This window comes from Centroberyx affinis, unplaced genomic scaffold (assembly GCF_046629955.1).
Source record: "Centroberyx affinis isolate AG114_WGS23_722 - 3 ecotype Tasmania unplaced genomic scaffold, CSIRO-AGI_Caff_v1 ptg000969l_1, whole genome shotgun sequence".
NCBI lineage: Eukaryota > Metazoa > Chordata > Actinopteri > Beryciformes > Berycidae > Centroberyx > Centroberyx affinis.
Window position 1 is genome coordinate 44,676 of NW_027279540.1, and position 24,011 is coordinate 68,686.

Sequence of the window (24,011 nt, forward strand, 5' to 3'; positions counted from 1 at the left end):
TCCCAACTATGTAGCTGTAGCAACTTTGAAGATTTAATTTTTTTTTCTGGGAGAGAGCCATCTTACTGGACGGAGAGAAAGAGGGGGAGAGAGAGAGGGAGGGAGGCAGGAGAGTGAGAGGGAGATCCATTTTCAAAAGTGATTAGAGCAACAGATAGCTGGGCGATGGGTGAAAAGGGTCTGAGGGTCTGCAGCCCGCTCAGGGAAAAAGTTCCTGGCCGCCATAGAGGTTTAACAGTTATGATCTCTGGGTCTGTAGGTCTCTCTCTCTCTCCCCCTCTCTCTCTCTCTCTCTCTCTCTCCTATGAAAATAGCCTATTGTAGGGTGCTGCATCTTTCTTGGCTGCAGCTCCGCATCAGATCTAGGGTTTCACAGAGCATACCGGGGGACCGGCGAAACCAGAGACAATAACAACAAATATGGCCTTGTATTTTTAGGTTGTGATTATAAAGCCCGTTTCACAGTTTAATACTCCGGGGAAACCAAACAAACTTTGTTGTTTAAAGAAACGAACGGCTAGAATTGGATAAAATCTCTGCTGTTCCCAGATGTCCTTGAAAAATGAAAAATAGGTCACATAATTAGGTCTACAAAAGATGGCGAGACTGAAGCTAACACAACTGTACTTTACAAACTGCCATGTGGTCTGATAGATTTTAATGTGATGCAACAAAGCCCTCTGTTTATGCAAAACAGTATTTTAATTTCTAAAGCCGATAATGGTTGAGGTAAAGGTCTGTTGCTGTTTGCCCATACAGAAAACAAAGACTAAAAAAATATATTTATCATGATTCTGGCACACATTTGAGAGATTAGACTAATTTAAGATACACTGAAAATGTTGTCTAAATCTACTGTATATTTATGTTTCCTTGTTACAACATAACACTATTCCAGTGCTTGGAGTTATAAAGGTTTCATCAATAATCATGAAAACACTGCTTTGGAAAATAGCCTCTAACATGAAGAAATTACTATATAGCTACTGATCTGCATAAACAGATGTTTCTATTTGGAGCTAGCTACTTGGTGATGTCATGTTACCATCACCTACAGCACAGGCCAAATAAATAAATAAATGTTATTATTGTCATTATTATAACCAGTGGCAGTAGTATTGGCAGTAGTTGTAGTAGTACTAGTGGTACAGTATGTTTACAATTAGCCTCCTCATCCAAGCACCGGAGGTAGTTTGAATAATAGTTTTAATTATTTTTGAAAAGGTGGAAAACTAAACCTCATATAATTAAACTCTGAAGTAATGGCTTTGCTTAGTTGACTCTGTACTGAATAGGCCTGCATTTACCCTGACACTCATTCAGGTCAGTAAGACTCAATATAAGGCTTTGCTGCCACCTACTGACCAAACCATACAGCTATTAACTAACCCAAGTGGCATTTGCATGAAGCGTGCTGACACAGGAGCTTGAATGGTGGAGGACTGTGTCTCTACTCTACTCACTACCCTGCGATATATATAGAATTTTTTTTAAAATTTTGAACAGTGGAAACCTCATTAAGGAATGAATCTATATTACTACTACTCAAGATTATGCCACGGACTCAAAATCTGAATGCTCAGTTGAGTTGCATGACAAAAATGAACCCGTAACTACAGTTACACATTCAGCATGTTTCAGTCCTCTAATTGTCTTATTTCTATCTTCTTTGAAGGCTAGTCTATAGATGTGCAGAATGGTCCTGAGGAGGCCCACTTTGCAGCAGGGTAGGATTCAAGTTAAATTTGGTCACATTGTGAGCCTCAATGGAAGAAGGGGGAAAGCAAAGCACCATAAACAATAAACCTATATATCCAAAAGTAAAAGAACATTATTTTGATCACATGTAGGCCAATTCAAAGTTCACATAGGCCTTTTATGTAGACAGTGTATTCACCTATTAACTTGACTCAAACTCCATGACAAACTCCACACACAACAGTCAGATATTAAAACTGTAAAAGAATCCTTGAAACAAACACAATTTAAAAGTGTTATCAATGCTATGGACAGTTATTCAGAGTGCGGTCTGGGGGAAGCTGCTGTACTTTCTGAGAGGAAAAGGTGAAAAGGTAAAGTAACATCACTGTTTACTATTCGCCACATGTGAAATTGACCAGACACAATAAGCAACTAAAACAGGTACAGGTACAAACCGGTGAAATTTGCTTAATTTTGGTAAGATAATAGCCAACATGGTATTGGCTATTAGCTAACCACAAGCTAATTGCGTTAGCTAGCTTATTTAGACTACAACCACTATAAGGAGCTGGAGTAACATTTTGGGACAAATGCATCCGTTAAATTGTATCTTGATTTTATTGAATGACACATCATGAATACCTGTGGTTAAAACTGACTCCCTTCAGCCAGTGAGTAGCTGCTCAGGTGAAATGGGAAAGAGGCAGTTCTACAGATTTAGCCTTTGCTGAAGTAAAATAAACTTAAATAAACATATTTCTTCATTAATGTGAATATTTCATCATCCAAACCTCATTAAGGATACAAATATCACAGAAAATCATAATATCAAAGCATCTGTATAAAAATGTATCAAGAAATATAAACATTTGTATGCTTCTATTGTTTCTGCTTTAATTTCTTTAACTTTTAGCTAGACACACATGTATATAAATATAACACCTTTTGGCTAATAGATGAATTAAAACATCAATTGCACATTTTCTCCTCTTCATTCTGTTGCTGCAGCACAAAACACAGGTCTGTGCCACTGAAACGATAGCAACCCGGAAAAACGAGTTTCCGAGGTGCGTGTGAATGCAGCATTTGGCCACACCCCCTCCGTCCCCCCCCCCCCCCCCCCCCCCCCCCCCGCTCTTTGTAGTTCTCTGGAGGACGTAGCCTACATATCCCAACATACAACTCACGTATTACCATAGCAGCGAGAAGTTCGTTTGTTCCGCCATCGACATCACCATGGATAGTCCGAGTCGAGTATTTGCTGCGGTAATACCTTCTGCTGCTCGGGATTTCGCTTATAATGAGAAAGAGCAGGGACTCGAAGGACTTGCGCAAGTAGTTCATCGGCAAAGTCACAACAACAGGGCGAGGGAGGTCCAGGTCACGGGAGTTGCGGAAATCTGCAGCCCGGCGGACCGGGTAACGGTGCGCATCAGTGTCGGGAATACCAAGGAATCAGTCAACGACGTTAGAAACAGCGTCTCCCGGCGAGTTGAATACATTTTACAAACACTCAGGTAAGAAAAAACTACTCAAACATAATTTATCATTACTACTAGTAAGCCAGTAGCACCAGCAAACTAAGTTAGTACTACTAGATAATGATAACTATGAAAACAACATAAGGAACACAGTAGTATCCATTGAAGCGGCAGCAGTAGTAGTAATAGTAGTGTAGTAGTATCCACTGGAGCAGTAGTAGTAGGCTATTACTGTGTAGCAGTAGTAGTAGTACCTACTGGGCTACCTGGTGAACTGAAGCTGTTCTGAGGGCAAAGGGGCATGCAGGCCAATATTAGGAAACTGCTCCTAATATTTTGTACACTCAGTGCTTATTTTGTGTGAATTTAATATTTTTTAGCTTTTGAGGTGGCTCAACTTACCCGACTCTACACTTATCAAATTACAAGCTGATTATGATGAATATACTATTCATTCATTCATTCATTCATTCATTCTGCTCAGACAACATGGGGTGAAGGACGAGGACACCTCAGTGAGGAGATTTCTCCACCGAGAGGATGACCTGTACCACATGGATGTAGAGGTTGAGTATTTGGACAAAAACTATTGATTCAAATGTGTCACGCCATTAACCTTTCTCTGACCATATACGGTATATGTGTGTATGATAGAGAGCTGGGTGAGGAAGAGACAGAGTGTGAGTGTATGTCAGGGAAGGAGGGTGTATGACAGTGTACTGCTTTGTCTTTGGTCCCATAGGTGACAGTCAGTTTCTCAGATTTTGAGAAGATGGAGCGAGTGTGTAGCGTTCTGCTGGAGAAGTTGGACAAGACTGTTTGTGTGGGAGTGCCACACTTCTACCACAGCGCTGAATGCCTGAGTCAGCTGAGGTAAAACACACACACACACACACACACACACACACACACTGGGCCTTTCTGGGCCTCTCATTAGTTTAGCAATAACTAGCCTTCATTCCCTCCTCCCTCCCTCCTGTCTCTGTGCTTACAGGCAGCGTGCATGTGTGTCCGCGGTTGAAAACGCCCAGCAGAAGGCCTGCGAAGTTAGTCGCCTGCTGGGACAAAATCTGGGACCCCCCCTGCTGGTCAGAGAGGAGGAGACGAGGGAGTGGAGGAACGAGGAGGAGGAGGAGGAGGGGGGGGACAGAAGGCGGGGCGGTGCCACCCATCCTCAGCTCCCTCACAGACCCACAGTCACTGCCTCCTGCCGTGTGTCTGTGACCTTCAGCCTCCAAGACAAAACCAGGAAGAAACTCTGAAGTCATCATGGACCACACACACACACACACACACACATACCTACATGCACACCTGCGTTTCCACTAACAGCACCATTTGCCATTGCCTCAGGATGCCAAAGAATGAAGAAAGGACTTTTGTAATTTAACACACTTTATTGCACATTTGTAACTAATGGCTGAATAAAAGTGCAGAGTTTCAAACAGGTTTTATTTATTTTTTTCACTTCAGCCACCGCAGTTTGGTCATTAAAGCATTCATCGTCATCAATTCACATTCTGAGTAACTAAATATAATAAAAAAATAATAATTCTAATTAATTGGTCTTTTAAACAAAGCAATCATTCCATTTTTCTACACGTTAAAATACTGTACATTTGTAACTCTCAAAGAAATAAAGGCCGGACAAGCGAGTCCCACAATTCAGCGAGATTCCAGAGTTAATACTCTACAAGAGAGCTGAATTACACCACTTCATTTGTGAGTCCCAATGTTACTGGCCTCCAAAACCCCCAAAGACTCCCTTACAGCGAGGTCGAGCATGGAGTAATTACACCAAATCATATTCTGCTCAAAGATTGGCCTTCATGACTACTAGGTCAATAAATAATTAAAATGAAAACACAGGCAGTTTGTGTCCGCTCCATTTAACTGTGGGAATAACAGCGTAACCCATGATTTCCCAATTCAGATCAGAATTATCTCAAAAAAAGTAGATTACTAGACTAGTTGAGGCCAGGTTTAAGATCTCCACACTAGGAACTGTCAGCTAGATGGATCTCTCAGAGGGGTGGAGCAGGAGGCAGCTTCAAAAGCCAGAAAAATAAATGCTTCTCCAGAAAAACGCTGTCACACATGGACATCTGCATGTACACACACACACACACTCACATAGCAGCAGTAACCAAATTTCGTTTGGTGGCCTTCCATATGCAAATCTTTTTTTCTGTCACCTATATGAACACAGATACACATACACATACACACATACACACACACAGCCCAGCAGTTAGTTGTCCTCAGCGTCCTCAGGGAAGATCTCTCTGAGCCAGGGCTGCATGATGAACCGTTCTCCATCAAAGTGTGTGAAATACTGGTCCAAAGTGGGAATGTCCGGCTAGAAACATCCAACAATGAGTCTAAGGAGTTGAGAGGTGTGTGTTGTACGTGTGTGTGTGTGTGTGTGTGTGTGGTGTCTGTAGTACTTACCCTCATCCCAGTGATGCGCTGCAGTTGTGTTTGAGGCAGGTAGCCAACAAATATGGAGTTGGGTCCAGGGCCGCTGAACAGCACCTTGTAGTGAGGTGTGTTCTCTGCTTTGGGGTACTATACACACACACACACACACACACACACACACACACACAGAGTTAGTCAGAGAACTCAAGGAGTTTGAGCTAGTTAATTGGCATTGGTGGTGAGACTGAGCAATGTATTAACAGGGTCTTAGATAATGGACAAGGTGAATAGATTTGATTGGATTGCATTCGATTCGATTAGATTGATGTTTATTGTCCCGAAGGAAATTTGTCAGTTCCTGCTGTATAAAATACACATAAATACACATCATCTTCCACAATTGTGCTTCCTGTCCATAAAACAAAAACTGTATACCTACTTCATACATACATACATTACTGCATACATACATGTTTATATATGTACAATATACATTCATAATTGGCATATGTTTGGGATTAGTTGTTTAGAGCTTTGATGGACAGGGGGACTGCAGTCTGGTGTGATGTTATTGCATTTTGCATACTGAGCTCACAGTAGTGAAGCATCCAAATTTCAACATCCACTCTCATGTACACTGTGGGTCATAAGGCGTATAAGAGGTTGCAATCTTTAAGGCACCTCCTCCATTGATAATGTATTTCTGTATTTCTCACTCAGAATCTCCTACTGTATATTAAACAGGGTTCCTACACATTTTCAATTAAAAAATCCCATACTTTTTCCAGACCTTGAATTGTTTTGAAGATTTTGTCTGGTGTTCAATATGATTTACGCAGATAGACATCTTTCCCCTGCTAACTAGGTCATATCACTGTATAGATTAAGATTGTCCTTCACAGCGACAAATATCAGAATATGTGAGATGATTGGCAGGGTTCCTACATGGTTTCCATTTTAAAATTCCATATTTTTCCCAGACCCTATGTTCTTGACTGGATTTGATTTTGGTCAGTATTTGATATAATGCATGCTGACAGCGGCTGGGTAATAAGAGCATCCCTCTATCTGAACATTATTCTTCACATCAACAAAAACTGTGGACTCAAAATGGGTCTACAACAACATAAAAGCTATAATTATGTGTGTGTATCGAACCTGAACCACAACATTTTCCAGAATTTTCCAGACATTTTTTCAAATTCCCAAACTATTCAAGACCTGGAAATGATCAAATACATTTTTAATACTTTTCCAGACTTTCCAGGCCTGTGTGTGTGTGTGTGTGCGCTGAAAAGCTAAAAGCCTTGTACCTCCAAGTCCATTTATCAGGAGTTAAACATTCACAACCATCCCTTCTGAAAATTGGTTTCATGTGCCTTAGGTTCCTTACACTTACTTAGCCCTTAAAATGCCCATTCCAACATTCAATTTGTGTTAAAAGAAAATTAATGAAAAGAAAAAACACCCAATTTGGAGCGACAAGGCTTTCACGCAGCAGCAGTGATGTGTGGAGTTGCGGCTGCTCACCACGGAGTCGGTGTACATTCTGTTGATCCAGTCTGGAGGGGCGTGGCGCTCCGAGTCCCAGCTCACCACCACCCCGACCATGTGGCCGTTCTTCTCCATCACCACCTCCCCCACCCGCAGAAACACAAACGGGGGCCGGGGGCTGCGCACTGCCTTGGAGGCTGGGGGGGGGGATAGGTGAAAAAAGTCGGATCCTATAAGGCCACTTTCACACACGCCTCTTTCAGTGCGGTTAAATTGAACCCTGACGCCTTTACCCTCTCGGTTTGGGTCGCCAAGGAGGTAAGAGCGCTCCAATTGAACATGGGAGCACAGAAAATTGCTCACTGATCTGCCTGAAAGAGCTCGTCTTGGGCTGCTTCCAAGTGAAGCCCGGAGCGGTTAGTGAGAGTGCAATCAAACTGAACACAAGGAAAATAGCCGGGGTATCGTGCATTTAAGGAAATTGATCGAGCAATTTCTCTTAATGTCCTGCTATATACTTCCCCAAATGTCTTGATGTGTGCCTCAAGACCATCTCTTTTGGATTTTAGCTTGATGGTAATAGCTGAAAAAGGTCATAATACCAAGCAAATCACATGCGTAATCACTCAATGAATTGGACAACCTAACGTAAATGCTAGTTTGTACCATTTCTGATGGTCTCTATAACCTTTATAGTCGAAATGACAAGATTCTGGTTATTTGTACGTGAATCTGTCAAGATTTTGCATGGCCATATGGCTTTGACCAAGTAGCTTTATATGTGCAGGAAAATAGTAGGGAAGAGGTGAACTCCAAATGGATGGGAGTTTTGTGGGCACAAAGTTGAAATCCTTAAAACATAAACAAAAAATATAGTTTCTGACATTCTGAAAAATACTAACTACATGGACAGGTGAAATTTCCATTCCTCCTTAAGAGTGAGATGCTGGACTATGCATACTTAGATGAACTGCTCAGAGGTCACAAATCTCAGAGTGTTTATGAAAATGTTCCCTTGACCAAAAATGTCCTGACACACAGAAGAGGCCACAAACCTCCAAAGAATCCCTGGTCATTGTCATAAAGCATGACCTCTATGGCAGGAGACTCGGCAGGCGCTCCGTCTTCCTGTCCTAAACCGACCAGCGACCTTAGGAATACAAAAATGTTGTCAGTCTCAAAGTATGAGTGTGTGTGTGTGTGTGTGTGTGTTTTGTGTTTCACTATTCTGTGGTGGTCCAAACGTTCCTCCAAGAATATCAAATTGAATGAAGGACAAAATGAGGACTGTTTGAATTTGGTTTGTGTATGCAAGTAGAGACTGATAGGTAGGTCAGGAGTCTTAATGGACCATACTAATTATCTGAATAGCAAACATCCCACTCACTTGATCTTGGACATCTGCTCGGTTGCCCACTCCGTCCATACAGTACCATTCAGATAAGATGCTGTCCACTCTTTCCACATCCTAAGCAACCTGAAACATTATGGCTATTCATTAATTAAACCTCCCTGACAAAAACTCACTATAAAATTCATATAGGGACTTGTAAATGTGACTATGGCACTCAATAGTGAGTTTGTAGTGACCTTATTGTACTTTGTTGTATTTTTCCATTTCCTATAGTATCACTACAATATTCCTTTATGGACGTAATGGTGTTGCTGTGATATTGGATAACTGTAGATCATTTGTTGGGGTCTGTAGGATTCAAACAGGGTTCCCACACTCACTTAGGCATCAAATTCAACTACTTTTCAATGACTTTCAAGGTCTTATTTGGTGAGATTCAAGGACTCAAAATTGGCATGTTTTGGGGTAAGACATGATATTGGACAAAAATTGACAGAGGCCTCAATTTTTACTCATGATCTTGTCAAGTTAGGAAATCATTTATTTTCAAACTGCTGCTATAGAAACACAAATGCCATCATAGGGTTTTCCTCAGGATGTGAAGGGTTGATACGAAAACAGACAGAGGTCTAGAGCTGAGGGATACAGATGAGTTTGGGTACTATATTTTAGTTTAAAAAATCAAGAGCTTTCAAGGCTATCCATTCATTTTCAAAAGGCTATCCATCCAGACTTTCAAGGACTTTCAAGGCAACCCTGTTCAAATGAACACACCCTAAACAAATGAACAATGTACAAATGAACACACCCTGAACTAAACTGACGCGTGTATGGGAATGAAAAGACATTTTACGCACGGATCCTACCGTGCGGTTGCGTGGTAGCGCTGCACCGCCGTGGAGCCGGCCCACCGGGAGATGAAGTACTGCGCGGGCACAGCGGAGAGCAGCAGCACGAGCTGGAGCACCGTACTGGCCGCGAGCTGGGGCATGACTGCTGCTGTCACCTGGGAACGGAAACATGCGCGCGTCAGGTGGGTATGGCAAGGTGCACGCGCCATGACATAGCCCAAATCAGTCCAAAATTGATCTTGATTTTAGCTTTATAATGGAGAGCAAAGATAAAGATACAAATGCCAGAAGTATATTAAAAAAATACATAAAAAGAAATCACACCAATGACCAATATGTGTAATGTGCAACCGTTTTGTGCCTAATAATTTAACGCATTGACCGAATGATAATATAAGCTTGTTTTCAAGTTTTGGAGGTAAAATAGAGCAGCAGACTATTAGACTATTTGACGCAGGACCCTTGCCATAATTTTGGGTTAGTGAATTGACGCTCCTGGACTGAAGCGTTAATAGAGTCACGCTGTGCTGTTAGCAGGCATAATGTTAACAGCCTTCGACATTAAGTTGTGGAAAGTAAAATCTTAATGGTAATACAACACATGTCCATGCAGACGTGTTGACAGGAAAGAATAGCAAACCAACGGCATACAAGGCAACGCATATTATTATTAGTACTATTATTATTATCCTTACCTCAAAATCCCAAATAATCTTTCCTCCAACTATCTGCCAAACATTGCGCCAGAGTGTCTGTGCGCCGCACCTGTAGAGGCCTGAAACTAGTGACACGGTTTCACTTCTGATGTATTTACATAAACCACACGCTCGCTCATGCCGTTGACACCTGTGTATTTACATTTTTTTTTTTTGGAGAAATTGCCAAACTGGTTATCTGCCCAATCGTCGCAGCCCACGGGGGGGGGGGGGGCGGACCTCTAGCGGCTCGCCACGTCAGGAAGAGCCGAGCCCATGTACTCCGGGCGCGGATGTAATCTTTACGCAGTAGCGCTTCGACAACACAAGGTGGGAGAGTTGTTCATTCAAAATGCAAACTTGACTCCCACTGACCCTGCATGTACGTACATCTATGGGTTAATCTGACGTTTCTACTTTTTTTTTCTTGACCACTACAGTGATGATGTGGTAAATAGTCCTACTTAAAAGTTGGGTAAACAATCATAAGGCATCATAACCACCAACCCTGAGGAAAACACACTGTGTGTCTCTGGTGCGCAATAGTGAGTTTATAGTGATTTCATTGCACTTCTTTTGTTAGTTTGTATTCATCTCCTGTTATCACCATAATATTCCCCTAATGATGTGATATCTAGTTTATAGTTTCGATGTGATATTTATAAAGTTTTTAAATTTCATTATAGGATTATAGTAGTTCTTTTACTATATAAAGGATCATAAACAAAAAACAATTATGTTTTCAGAAATACATCCAAGCTTGTTTCCTTAAAATATATATATATATATATATATATATATATATATATTACACCAGTTTGATACTCTTATGTATACTATGAATTTAGGTCATAAAGATGTATATCAAGGTAGGTAAAATGAGTTTAGGCGAGTTTACCCTCCACCTGGGACCATTAAAAAAAGTCTAAGGAACTCTTATACATGCCCCTATCTTGACACAAAACAATAAATATCAGAGGGGAAAGTGGATATGGAAACACAACTGTTTATTTACTTAAAATATCAGTATGAACTAACAGGACAGCAGTACTCCCCTACACATACATTCTAGCTTTATGCTTCTTTTTTGCATTAATTCCTTTATATATAAAAAGTATCCAAACTAACAAAGACACCCTCTTCAATCAGTTCACGTGAAACAGAGTACAGACCCCCTTCCCTTCCCTTCCCTTCCCGTCCCGTTCGGTTCTTTCCCATCCCTGTCCCCATAACTGAAATAGCCCCAAAACCCTTCCCGGTGGCTCACATGCAGCCACTTCACACAGGCTCACTCACACACACTCACACACACACTGTGATCTTTCACCTCTGACCCCTCACTGATGCCCTGTCAGAGGTCACCACAGCACAACTCTGCGACACATTAGCACAGGCCCGTAGTAAATGTATAGGTGAGGGCATCAAGTGTGTCATGGTAAGAAGGCTGATCGAAGGTGGGAAGCCCAAAGCGGGTGAACTGATACGACCAATCAAAACAAAACATCATGATAAAAAACATCTTAAAAAGTGGTGTATGATTATCTACACCAGTCATAATCCTAAAACCCAATGAGGTTCACCTGTACAGGCAGAACTGGTGTCTAATTCAAATAGGAAGTAGTTGTTATACCAATTCCAACTTGTAAATCAATGATTTGCTTTCAAGACCCCTTTGAAATGTTTCAGTCAATATTACTAACATGGTACGGTGAAGGCAACCTGACCAGTAATCCTAGATCAGCTCTCTTACTTTGACATGATTGATACACACAGGCAGGGGGGGAAGTGATCTGATGAAGAGGAGGCAACCGCAGAGTAAATAGGGTCGATGTCCACTTTGATAGCACAACTGCATTCCCACTTTAACTGTTGATTTTAAGGGGAAATCAGAGGAAGTATAAGAATTCACCTCCCTGCCAACCCCCCTATGTTAAACTGGGATGTAATGCTTGCTGCATAGCAGGCCGAGGGCTCGGTTTCTCAAAAGCATCTTAGCGGGAAGACTGATCTTTCTTGGTTTCAATAGAGTGCATTTACATACACAGAAATATCCTGCAAACAGTTAGGATTCTCAAGTATTCTGTTTTTTGGAGTTGGCTCATGTTAAGATCATGTTTAAAGTCAGCTCTTATCTCAACTAAACCTGGATAAAATACCTTGGATGTGCTGATATTATTTAGGGGACTCAACAATTTTAACAATTATCCCATCTACCATTGGATTTTATGAGCTGCATACATTCAGTTTCCATAGTAGTGTTCATTATATTCTGTGCACTTATGTAAATGGAGATATTTGTGATTGGGATATGAAATAAAACCTTAACCTGTGTAAGAGCTTTCATCTAGAATGCTATGTGCATATGAAGAGTTTTACTTCAAAACTTTGTATACATTTCAGAAAAAAAAAACTTAAATTCATCTATGAATATAAACAAAAAAAGACATTTCTATCCTCAAAAACACAACCATTTTGTGGGCAAAGATCTTAATAAGATTCACAACTTTAATAGCGACCCATAATATGCTTTACTTTCATATCAACAATCATTTTGTGGAAGCATCAGATATTTTTAAAAAGGTGTATATCTCATTTTGGAATGAAACTCTTCATATACACAATATAGACACATTCGTTGTTAAGTAAAAACAAAACAGTCTTGCTGCAGAAGATACTTAAGGAAAAACCCCAAGGCCAGTTCATGTCATATCATATATCGTATCATCGAATGAGCGCGGCAGAGAGTATAAAACACCATTCCAGCACAACATAATTCACCAGATCTAGCCACAGAAATATTGTCTTGTATGGCAGGGACAGAGACAGGGACAAAAAAACACATGTTGATACAATACAGGTTAAGGGACCTCGACACACTCACTGTGGGGACAGTAAAACTGATTCAGAAAATAAACACATTCAAAAGCCACGTTCTAAAACTTCAGTGCCCAAAGACATAATTTGGCATTAACAAAATCCATGACAAAAAAAACTTAACATGATAAACAGATGAGATAAATGTTCAATAATATGTGACAGGAGAGACTTATAAGAACGGACCAGGTGTATATAGACAGTGCCGTCCAAGACTGCCATCATTCAGTTCTCCCCATCCAATCCCACAATACAAAGCCCACCCAGGGTTTCTGGATTGGCAAAAAAGCAGATGTTGACATTTGGATGCTCTGCACTGTGGTACTGAAAATAGAAATGATGTCAAAACAGGAGGCTGCCATCTTTATGCACTTGGTCCATTAAGGTGTGTAGAGAGAGAGAGAGAGAGAGAGAGAGAGAGAGTGATATAATATTTGTCTCCTGTCATATTTTTTTCAGTCTTTTCTCTCTTTAGTAAGCCCTCTGTACAAGCCAGTCAGGTCCAGTCCAGCCCCAGAAGTCCAGTCTCCTGAACCCAGCGACAAGCGGAACCAGGAAGTCCGAAAAAGGCCCAAAAAGGAGAAACCGAGGATTCAAAATGACGGAGTAGCCAAGGCACACAATCAGAACAATGAATATAAGACCTGTCTCTCTCCAGTCCGCCCAACGGTTTCAGTCCAAATCCAGTCCGATCCAGTTTGATCTGGCTCGATCCTGTTTGCTCAGGCATGAGAAAGTGCTAGAACATGCGAGACAGAATTGTGTGTGTGTGTGTGTGTGTGTGTGTGGTCACCGTAGAAACATTTTATCAACGTTTAAAAAGTTCATTTTCATCTGTTAACAATTCAACTCATTTAAAATATACAGGGTTACTCCCTACGACTGCATTGATAACCGGTCTGTGGTAAGTGCATCTCAAAGCTAGTCACCCAAAGCTCTATTCGCTGTACCTTAGGTTTAAACTGACGATAGGTTGGTTATAGTTGGATAATATATTGACATGAATAATGGTATGTTTACAACAACAGTAAAATCTTTTTTGAACTGCTATAAATACATTTCTTTGAGAGGTTTCACAACGATCAAACTGTATGCCACTGTTTGTACGCTGAAAGTGAATGACACACTCAATCGTGTTAAAAACACACACACACACACACACACACACATTCATTCAATTGCACACACATGCAGTCAAAACATAGGTTTGTATACATACAGGCACATGTACTTTGCAGGCAGCGGCCTAGCACACGTCTGCACACACGCGCACACACACACACACACACAAAGGACAGAAAGGCACAAGGTATTGCTAATGTTGAGGACGCATTGAAACATAGTCTATCTAGACGTATAAATGATCCTTTCACCCATGCATCCTTTTCACTTCCTCACAGTAAAAACAGCGTCTAGAAAAAAAGAGATGCTTACTCTTTCTCTCTCTAATTGACATGCAGAAACAAAAACAAGCGCACCCACACACACACGCATCCACACACATTAAGAGTAAACAAAACCTACAGATCTACAGTACCCAGCGAGGTACGCCATTTGGTATTTCAGCACAGACAGACACGCTCAGGTCAGCCAATGTGTAAGACTTCCAAAACAGAGAGCCAATCATCGCATACAAATCTTACAAAAGCAGAGACGGCGTATATAAAAAAGAGTGCGAACACACAAGAAGGGGCAAAAGACTCTGTCAGGCCGGCGGTCTGTGGTGGATCACAGACCCGACGTGGGCTCTGCAGGCAGACGCGAGCGAGACACTTGAAAATTCCTCAAAACACAGAGATAGATAAGATACATCCAGCTCTCCTCGTATTTTTTTTTTTCAAGTACTAAAACTATTTTAAACTACAATTTTGCCCAGGTCTGACACCAACAGTGTTAAAGGTCAGACGGAGATGAAGAGTGGTTCACTGGACAGGAGCGAGTCACAAGACCACCAACATAGGAGTCAGTAAGCGCCTGTGGGATCCAACATGGACCAATAGTGTGGGAAGAGTCAGAACGAACCAACCTGCCGTCTCTATGTCTCCAGACAGCCGCTGGTCGGGGTGGCGGCGGTGTGCTTACTGGGCCGAGAGGAGCGAAGGGTCAGCAAGGAGCGGACAGAGGAGTGAACAGATCCATGCACCGTTGTGTCTCTCCATAGCCACAGCTTTAAATAGCAGCAGCTGGACTAGCGGCACCCCACACACTTACTCAGACGTGCACACACACACAGACACACACACAAATGCATACAGCACCATGCATGACTTCTCGAACCCAATCCCACACTCCACCAACCCATAAGCTGAGAAATCTCAGCCAGATATCTTCCTCCCTCTTCTCTGTTCTCCATGTGCTGTCAAGGCAGTCAGCCCATTGAAGTGTCTCCTCCTCACGTCCCGTGTGTCTGTCTGCTCTGCTGTCTCTGTTACCAGCCTATGAGGTTGGCTTTGGCCTTTTCGGTGAGCTTGCGCACGCGGCCCTTGGAGGAGGTGCCAAAGGTGATTGACGAGTCCTCAAACAGCAGCTGCCTCTGCTCTTCCTCAGAGTCCTCCTCCATGTACCAGGCTGACCGTCGCCCCTGGTTACGCGTGCGCATCGACCCCCCGGCCCCCTCCTCTTCCTCTTCCTTTGGAGACTCCCTCCGCTGGGAACGGTGAGGAGTAGCCTGGGGAGGAGGCGTGGTCTCCTCGTTGACCCGCCTGCTGCTCCTCCTCAGCGGGGAGGGGTCAGGCGACTCGGCAGGAGGAGTGGCTTCCTCATTTTTTACCAATCGGGGCCGGCCGCGCCGCCTAGGCGTCGCCGCTGCGCCAGAGTCCGACAGCACAGCCGCTTCCTGTGCAGAGGACGTACCGCCTTCGTCGCCTGTGGACTGGTCGAGCTCGTCCTCAGGGGTGGAGCTCCTGTGGTTGCTCCTCCTCCTCACCTCCTCCAGCTCCTGCTTGCTCTTCCTGCCTCTCTTCTTGCCAGGGGGGCGGCCTCGGGGTCGGGGAGGGCTCTCTGTGGTTGTGGCTTCCGGAGGACTCACCGGCTGGTCGACTTTGGGTCTCCGCCCCCTCCTCCCCACGCCCAGGGTCACATGACTGCCGTGGCCATTCAGGTGAGCTGTGCTCTGAGATGCCGGGCTGGCGGGAGAGGCTGAGAGGGAGGGGCATTGATTCACAAAGAGAAAGACAGGGAGAAAACACATCAGCAACACTGTCTTGAGGTGGCGGGCAGACAACATTAAACGCTCCAATTTTGTGATTTCCAGAGTTATACTATACCACTAAAGCATTACACTTGTCACCTTTTTTTTTTTTTTACACAATCTCTTACCGGGTGTGTGTCGCACAGGGGTCCTGAGTTTCCGCCGGGTGCTCCCCCCCCCACTGCTGCTCTCCGCAGCGGGTGAGGGTGTTGACTTTTCGCCAGCTGGCGGAGTCGGAGCTGACACAGAGTTATGAGCCCGCAGCGAGCGAGCGGGGGGCTCTGACAATAGGCAAAGAGAGATTTATTTTCACAAATCGGTTTGTTGTACAGCATAGATAGTAGCAACATGGTACACGTGGTGAATTCTTTGTAATAAACAAGAAACTCAAATGTTTTTAATCAATTTTCATGTGTGTTTCATGTCAATCTCACCTGTTGTACTCTGTGTGTTGCTTGCGGGGGTGTGTGAGGAGGAGGAAGAGGGTGGTGAGTTTGTAGAGTGGCGTGCGGCACTGCGTGTACGCCCTGCAGCCGGTGTGTCAGCCTTCCCATTGACCAGCTGGGGGGGCTGTTTGGGGGGGAGGTTCTGTCTCAGGGAGGCGGGTCGTGTAGGAGCTGGCGATGGCTCTCTTTTTCCGGTCCCCCTGGATGACACACGTCTCTTCCTCTCTGGGCTAGAGGCAGGATGGAGGGGAAAGGAGTGATAGAGCAGGTTTACACACACACATACACTGTGCCTTAGCCGTAGATATGTTGCTCACTCATTGTAGATAAATTTAATTAATGGCCCAGCACCAGCACTAGCAGAGCGGGTACTAAAGTCCTCCCAGGCCAAGAGTACTGTTTCAGTAATGAACAAGAAAAATTTGGTCCTCGCTCGTGGCATTACTGTCTCTGATTTATTAGTTTCCCCATACCCACCAGCATTATCAGATCATTACTTCATTAAATGATCTTCTGCCTAAAGCTCTCACCTCATTCCCCGAGCACGTTGGCTCTCGTGATAACATTACCAATTAACTAAACACCTCACAAAGACAGTATTTTTCTACCTTTTGCACCATTGCAAAAATCTGTCCTTTGTTAAGTATGTCCAATGCTGAAATCCTCGTCAAGACTCGATTCTGTTTTCTGGCTCACCAAACGCCAGTATTAAATACCTTCAACGCATACAAAACACTGCTGCTAGAATATTGACTAAAACTAGGAAATTGGATCACATTACACCCATTTTAACCTCCCTTCAGTGGCTCCCAATTCAAGCCAGATCTGACTTCAAAGTGCTTCAGCTGAAGAATAAATAGCTGCTCTGAGTGTGTGAGTCATGCTTAGTATGGCTGTGTGTGTGTGTGTGGCTGTGTGTTTTGTCTGTCCTCTCTTTCACACACCTGTCACACGCAGTGATTTTACCTGGCATGTGGGTGCTAGACCTACCTTTTGTGGACTTGGCCTAGCTGGTTGAAGTCTCATCTTTCTGCCTCATCATGTTTCTCTTTGTCTTAATTTGCTTTCTTATCTCAGTGTCATTGTCTGTGTTATTGTCCTTTTTTTTTTGTCTCGGCACCTATTGCATGCTCTCTTTCAATTGCTCTGCCCAAAATTTCTCGTTTTTTTCCTCGTAAGGTTTTTCGTGGGAGTTTTTCCATGTCTTCACTGAGGGTCTACGGTTGGTGTTGCCAGGTAGGCTAGGCTCGGCTAGGTAGGCCTGATATGTCTTTTCAACAAGCTATTTTGTGTCCTGTGCTTTGTTTTGTTTCCTTGTGTTTTATTTTGTTGCGTACTGTATTGCATCATTTTGTTTCTCAGCTTGCAGATGATAAGAGATTTTGCTATTACATAACCCACTACCTGCAATTGTTCATACGGTTGGATATTATCCTCTCTGTAAACTCTGTAAGTATTCTCTGAATGTTACACCAAGTCCACTGTTTTCACCTTTTGACGCACAATAAAACCATTTGCTGTTGCTATGCTTTCACCCACAATAAAAGGTCATCTGTTCTACCTGGATGCGGTGCTGCTTGCGGGAGATTCGCTCCTCCTCCTCCTCCTCTTCATGGCGTGCCGTGTCTGTCTGTCTGTAGTGTGTCGTGTCTGTCTGTCTGTGCCCTGTCTGGTCAGTTTGTCTGTCAGACCGTGGATGGCCTTGTAGTCGGCCAGGATGGAGCTGACATGCTCCTCAAACAGTGCTGACAGCCGCAGACTCATACTGTAGATCTGGAGACACACGTACATAAAGTATACTATTAATAATGGATAAACTTGTCAAGTTGTCATACTAAGAAACAAGGGAGGCTTGAAAAGCATTGCCTGACATGAGATTTTTATTTTACACATGCACTCTCAGACAATATAACAATTCTTGTCTCTTGCAGTGCAAGAGACAAGAATTGTTATGTTGTCTGATCACAGTAAGCATGTGTGTGTGGGAGTGTGTGTGTGTGTGTGTGTTTGCGCATGTGTGCCTCACCCGAGACTTCTTACTGGGCGTGTAAGCTTTGGAATTGCTGAAAATGAGCCGGACGTCTTTGCAGAGCTCAATGGGAGACTGGTACTTTCCGTCAGTCAGCGTGTTGAGAACGGTGCCAAAGTCCATGGGGCAGTCAACTACGTCCAGATAGTCCTTGGGAGAAGCAAAGACAAGTTGGGACAGCGAGGTTAGGGATATTGAAAGACAAGTAAGGAATAGGGGAGAGGATGGAGAGAGAGACAGAGAGAGAGGGAGAGTAAAGGTGTTTTGGGGTTTGGTTAAAAAATCAATCTGTCCCTTAAGTGAACCAAAAATTGAACCAGCAGCAAAAAAACTTGCTTCTCTTTGTTTTCACACTGTCAATGTACTTGAAAGAGAACGCAGTTCTTTTTCTGGTCCACTGCAGGTCTCATGGGGTTTCTGTTTGCACTATAGCTCCTTTAGAACTCACACTCCCGTTTGATTTAATTTTCATTCCACATATTGAGGTCTCTTCTTCAGACTAAGCAATCCCTCAGTCACCTCTACCAGCCATTGTAGAGTTTGTTTTTACCCACTTGTGCCCCAGAGTGAATGTGGATGTGCCTTAAGGACCAAAAAGGTAACACAAAACAGAACGCAGACTGGGGATCATTTCCCGAGGAGGTCTGCGTTTCCGTTCATGTTCACATGCAATTGCTAGAAGTACACTTGAAAGGCTGGAATGGAGCAAGTGTGAAAAAGAGTTGCATAGGTACCGGGTACTCCTGTAGATCCACAGGTTCTCTGAAGGGCTCTGAATCTTCACACTGAAAGATGAGGTCCAGCAGCTCCTTACAGCGCCCCCTCCAGGCTTGGGGGTCGTATGACGGAGGTCGAGTACGCAGTTGGCGCTGCATGGGTCGACGGCCCTGCGCAAAAGTGACATGGCAAAGTTAATTTGACCATAACACCGGCTATAAGGAAGAGACTCCTCTTCTTCTTTAGATGCTGCATTATGGGACACTGGAGCAAAATCTCATGTTATCTCATGTCATGAGAAGTTAGCATGTTATTTTCATTAAAGTAGACAGCAGGCTCTAGAATCTATCCTATCTATATGGTGACAACACCATAAGTACATATTAATTCAGAGTGAAAATGTAAACACACTCTTGCTGTGAGATATGTTACCTTTTTGTTTCTTGTGGATGTTCCAGGAGTATTAGTATCTTCATCCTCCTCCTCCTCATCCTACGTAAGCAATGGGGTAAAAAAACAACAACAGGCAACACATATTAGACTATACCAACAAACATCTTATAAAGCTCATGTGGGCTGCTCTACATTAGCATATTTCATTATTTCCACTCCAAGCTGCCTTTCAAGTGTAACTTACAAGTCTACAGAAATATTTCATGTGGAATGGAGTCTGCAAGCTCCAAGCAGATTATTGGAATTACTATTTTTAATAGTTTTTATTACTACTTGTCATTACAACTTTTTTCACAGTGATTTATTCATTTGGAAAATCCCATTCAGTGCATCTTTAAGAATTAAGGGGGGAAAAAAGTAAATGCAAATGTGACAACAGGCCTTGTGAATCCAAACAAATTTTCAGCAACTGGAAAGCGAACAAGTGGTTGATGTTACCATTAGCACCTACATTGCTGACATTTTACAATACATTATCAATAGTTTGGCTGGGTGAGAAGCATGGAATTAATGTCAGCTGTTAATAAGAGTAAAAAAGCAACATTGTAGGAACAAGATGTCTGCAAGATACAAACTGCATGGTATATATACACACCTCATCTTCAGAGTCAGAGAAAGTAGCCTTCTTCATAGTTTTGTAGAGGGGGATGAGGTCTATCAGACTTTGGTCCCTGAGGAAGAACAAAAGAGAAAGGAGAGACAGAGAACAGGCATTATTGGATGATACAAATGTGTGAAGTTTAAAATAGGCAAAAAATAGGCTCCCTGCAATGTAAGGCCGACTGAGTAAAACAGTGTGAGTTAGTGGGTTAGCAGCCTAAAAACAAGGAGATTATTGAGATTGAGAACTAAAAATTAATTTTAAGTTTTCATTTTAAATTGAAAATAATGTAATATCGGTTTTGGGTCATTGAAAAAAAATCAGAGGGAAAGACAAGGGAGGGTAGGGGGTGTGGTATCGCTTGTATTTATTTTCTCATTTGTCCATCTTTCCGTTGCTTCATTCTTCTATTTTTATTATTATAATCTAAGATCTAAAGGAGATCGACATCTGAGTTGATATTTGTATTGAATGGGAGGATGTGAAAATTTGAAAATTCATTATTGTTTTTTGTTCTCTCCTCTCTGTTGTTAAATCCACATCCTTGTTTCATACTAAAATGTCAATAAAGAATTGATCACAAAAAAAGACTCACTTAATGAATTGCAGCATGAGGTCAGAGACGAACTTGGCGGTGGTGACAATGAACGCTCCCGGCTCGTTGAACGTTTGGGCATTGTGTTCAATATAACGAACCTCCCACATCAGAGAAGACATACGTCTGAAAAGGAAACACAGAATTGTTGAGCAGATCTTAAATTCTCTCTATGTCACATATATACACTCTCTCGCTCGCTGTCTTTGTCACACACACACACACACACACACACACACACAGGTGCCAAGTACCTGTAGAAGCGGTTCTCCAGCCTTTGGCGTATGGTGCTGAGGTCAGTGACGTAGGCCACTACGGTGCAGTATGTGGGATAGGCTTGTAGGTCCACTGGAAAGGCAAATGGAGCTGCTACATCTGAGGGTGGCAGGTGTTTGTGTTTGTGGGTGGACAAAAGAGGGTAGCAAAGAGACAAGGGGAGAGGGTTACCAAATCTACAAGTAGAAACAGCAGATTTAAATGGTTAAGAGTACTAGCTGAATGCATGAATGTAACTGTCTCATGCAGCACATGCTCTGCTGGAAGAGACAGTTACATTTACGCATTCAGCCAGTACTCTTAACCATTTAAATCTACAAGTGGAAATAGTAGAAAAAGTTATTATTTGTGAATCATGAAGGTAGCGAAACAATGAGGGGCAACAAGACGCTGCTAAGAACAAGAAAATGATAGGGCCATGTGTGTATATGTATAATCATCTAGCCAAATCTACATTATCAAGTGCCTGTATGTATCAACTGTTGGAATAGGAGTGCTTATCTGAGACGGTTTTTGCCTGTTCAGTCATTTCAAGACGTTCCTACTGATCCTGGAGTTTATTTTGATCCTGGAACAGTGCTACGCTTAGAAGTTTGAAAGGAATGGGCTTGAACCTAGAGAACTTTCGTCTAAAATCCTGCTGTGCGAGCCAACTACAGCCTGGAGCGTAGGAGTAACAAGGAGAGATCTAGAAGGATTAAGTGTGCTGCCACTCTGTGTGGGTTGCTTGTGTGTGGTTAGTCCCCAAACAGTCACTAGAGGGAGCCTGTGGACCAGCCTTTCCCTTATGGAGTGTTGCAGTGATACAAAGTCTGTGCCTGACGTGTCATTACATCACTTAACAGGAATTCACGCAACTACCTCAATATCTGGCACTATACGTTTGCAGCTTGTTCTACTTAACACGCGACCTGTAGGCCTGCTGGGCTCACGTTGATGAGCTCACAGCAGTGAGTGTCACAGGCAGATGACATCATACTGGGAATGGCGTGGGTGAGTGCAAAGGCACTGTGTTGCTTTACAAGAAATGTGACTTCACGGCAACTTCCCGTCCTAGCGTAAATGGCACGGCTGAAGGCGGATGATCTCAGAATGGTTTCTGTTTGATGGTGTCATACCCAGTGTGCAGAGCTGGTCAATGGCTTTGATGATGCGCTCGCACTCCTCTGAGCGCGTGCGGGAGCCCCATTCCCCCTCCATAGGGATGTAGAGCAGCTCCTTCTGTTCCTCTTCTGTCAGCGGTACACTCATGCCCAACTCATCTGGGAACGACGCTACAAAGAGAAGAGGAGCAGCGAGCGGGTGGGAGGGAGGAGACAGACAGAGGAACAGAAAAACCCATCAAGGAGGAAGACAAGGGAGAAGAGAAGAGAGGGAGGGAAAAACATGAAATTGTGAGGAGAGAAAGAGGTTTGTGTGTGCGTGTGTGTGTGTATCCGTGTAGGTAAACGTGCATTCATACTGTGGGTGTATTAGAGAGACTCACCATCAGTGGGGATGGTCTCCATATCCCAAGGACTCATTTTCTCTGTGTCTCCGTTATCCCAGCTGGACAGGAAACACACTTGCAGTCATCAACATGATCAAATCTAGCATCATGTCTCCAGGCCTGTTCTGATATTTTTGTATTCGTGGACTGAATGCATTGCCAAATTCTGTGTTTGTGCTTCCTTCATAGAAATGTAAAAATTGTGTGCAAATGAACATTATCAACTTTTTCATTTCATTAAAGTTGAACTCTATTAGACTTTTTATTTTGTGAACTTTTCTTACACTGAAGTAGCTTCCACTCTTTTTATATTTTGTACCTGTGACCTTTCTTTCCTCTCCCACAGCCTTGAGTGCATGCAAGGCATTTTCTAACATTTTCTAACCCTGACCCATTTTCAAATGATGTGAATCTGATGTGATGATGATGTGTGTCTATGAAGTGGTGGTGGGAAGAAAAATCAACTGAAACAGATATCCTTAATATGCTTAATATGTTTAAAAACTGAGAATTACAAAAATCTAGCAATGCTAAAGTAAGTGTCGTTGTCAGTTAGCATCATCATAAATATCAAATTCACACAGTCAGCCAGGACATCAGATCTCTTGAATGATTCAAGTCATGAGGTGTCCATGCAGTTAATAACTGCTATGAGTGGAGCTCTCAGGATCATAATCACAGTCAGCTGTTTGTCCAATTAAGACACTTACAAGTGCCAGGAACGAATTGGCCCTAGCAGACTGGTGTAAACAAATCCTTGGTGCATGTAAGTGTTCTTGTCAATGAAATTGTTTCAGATTCTTCAATCTCCAATTGTGTCAATTTATCAATCTGTCAATGGAAAGTCAGAGGATATTCAATCCCAAGACTGGCTTTGCCCCTCATCCCATGGGAACAAATTGTGCAGCAGACAAGGTGCTCTGTGGGAACTGAGGATGGGGTCAAAGTGCAAAGGTTCCACTCTTGTACTGTAGGCGACTTCAATGATTTCTAAAACCCAATCTCTAAATCCCAAGTGAAATTGCTTACAAACATAAGGCTCTATTCATTTAATCTTTGGTTGATTTCTCCCCTTCAGTGCTGCGAGTACAGTAAATCCATGCTGTGACCGTACCAGACGTTGTAGCACTGGAACAGGCTGTCAGGATACTGGGACTGGAAGGGCTCCTGGTTCTCAATGGTCCCAAACCACCAGGCATCATCAATCACCGACCGAAACCTGTCACCTACACACAGATCACACGACTCTATTTAAGCTAAGCTATCTAAGCTCTATTTAAATAACAGGTGAAACTGATAATAATGACTGACTTCATAAATTGCATGCACCTAAACTAATAACAA

General features: G+C 42.9%; 3 protein-coding genes across 3 annotated transcripts in view; 1 reads left to right on the forward strand and 2 right to left on the reverse strand.

Annotated features, from left to right (window-relative positions):
- Positions 1–2,937: 2,937 nt before the first annotated feature.
- On the forward strand, positions 2,938–4,444 carry irak1bp1 (interleukin-1 receptor-associated kinase 1 binding protein 1). The gene is made up of 4 exons (XM_071522272.1): positions 2,938–3,218; positions 3,667–3,748; positions 3,925–4,055; positions 4,177–4,444. The coding sequence occupies exons 1-4, from the start codon at positions 2,938–2,940 to the stop codon at positions 4,442–4,444; spliced, it is 762 nt and encodes a 253-aa protein (XP_071378373.1).
- Positions 4,445–4,578: 134 nt separating this feature from the next.
- Positions 4,579–10,092, reverse strand: LOC139646286 (uncharacterized). Its single transcript, XM_071522271.1, has 7 exons — positions 9,998–10,092; positions 9,318–9,457; positions 8,485–8,574; positions 8,153–8,247; positions 7,134–7,294; positions 5,634–5,750; positions 4,579–5,541 (listed from the first exon to the last, which is right to left on the reverse strand). Exons 2-7 carry the CDS (start codon positions 9,440–9,442, stop codon positions 5,434–5,436), a joined length of 696 nt encoding a protein of 231 aa, XP_071378372.1. The 5' UTR covers positions 9,443–9,457; positions 9,998–10,092; the 3' UTR covers positions 4,579–5,433.
- A 926-nt stretch (positions 10,093–11,018) lies between these two features.
- phip (pleckstrin homology domain interacting protein) overlaps positions 11,019–24,011 on the reverse strand; it is a 45,962-nt gene continuing 32,969 nt past the window's right edge. Inside the window, exons 28-40 of the mRNA XM_071522234.1 lie at positions 23,782–23,893; positions 22,665–22,726; positions 22,297–22,452; positions 21,157–21,277; positions 20,903–21,028; positions 20,302–20,377; positions 19,686–19,745; positions 19,271–19,423; positions 18,534–18,686; positions 18,069–18,280; positions 16,496–16,737; positions 16,190–16,342; positions 11,019–16,009 (exon numbers count right to left, since the gene is read on the reverse strand). Coding sequence (XP_071378335.1) covers positions 15,300–16,009; positions 16,190–16,342; positions 16,496–16,737; positions 18,069–18,280; positions 18,534–18,686; positions 19,271–19,423; positions 19,686–19,745; positions 20,302–20,377; positions 20,903–21,028; positions 21,157–21,277; positions 22,297–22,452; positions 22,665–22,726; positions 23,782–23,893 — 2,336 coding nt within the window. The 3' untranslated portion in view covers positions 11,019–15,299. The remainder of the gene's footprint in view (positions 16,010–16,189; positions 16,343–16,495; positions 16,738–18,068; positions 18,281–18,533; positions 18,687–19,270; positions 19,424–19,685; positions 19,746–20,301; positions 20,378–20,902; positions 21,029–21,156; positions 21,278–22,296; positions 22,453–22,664; positions 22,727–23,781; positions 23,894–24,011) is intronic.

What these genes read in the sequence shown, in the direction of transcription:
- irak1bp1 (XM_071522272.1), top strand. Translation starts at nt 2,938, where the DNA reads ATGGATAGTCCGAGTCGAGTATTTGCTGCGGTAATACCTTCTGCTGCT. An exon ending in TACATTTTACAAACACTCAG is followed by an intron (nt 3,219 to 3,666) that starts GTAAGAAAAAAC and finishes CATTCTGCTCAG; the next exon opens with ACAACATGGGGTGAAGGACG. An exon ending in GAATGCCTGAGTCAGCTGAG is followed by an intron (nt 4,056 to 4,176) that starts GTAAAACACACA and finishes CTGTGCTTACAG; the next exon opens with GCAGCGTGCATGTGTGTCCG.
- LOC139646286 (XM_071522271.1), bottom strand. Translation starts at nt 9,442, where the DNA reads ATGCCCCAGCTCGCGGCCAGTACGGTGCTCCAGCTCGTGCTGCTGCTC. An exon ending in GAGCAGATGTCCAAGATCAA is followed by an intron (nt 8,248 to 8,484) that starts GTGAGTGGGATG and finishes TGTATTCCTAAG; the next exon opens with GTCGCTGGTCGGTTTAGGAC. An exon ending in AGCGCATCACTGGGATGAGG is followed by an intron (nt 5,542 to 5,633) that starts GTAAGTACTACA and finishes GGATGTTTCTAG; the next exon opens with CCGGACATTCCCACTTTGGA.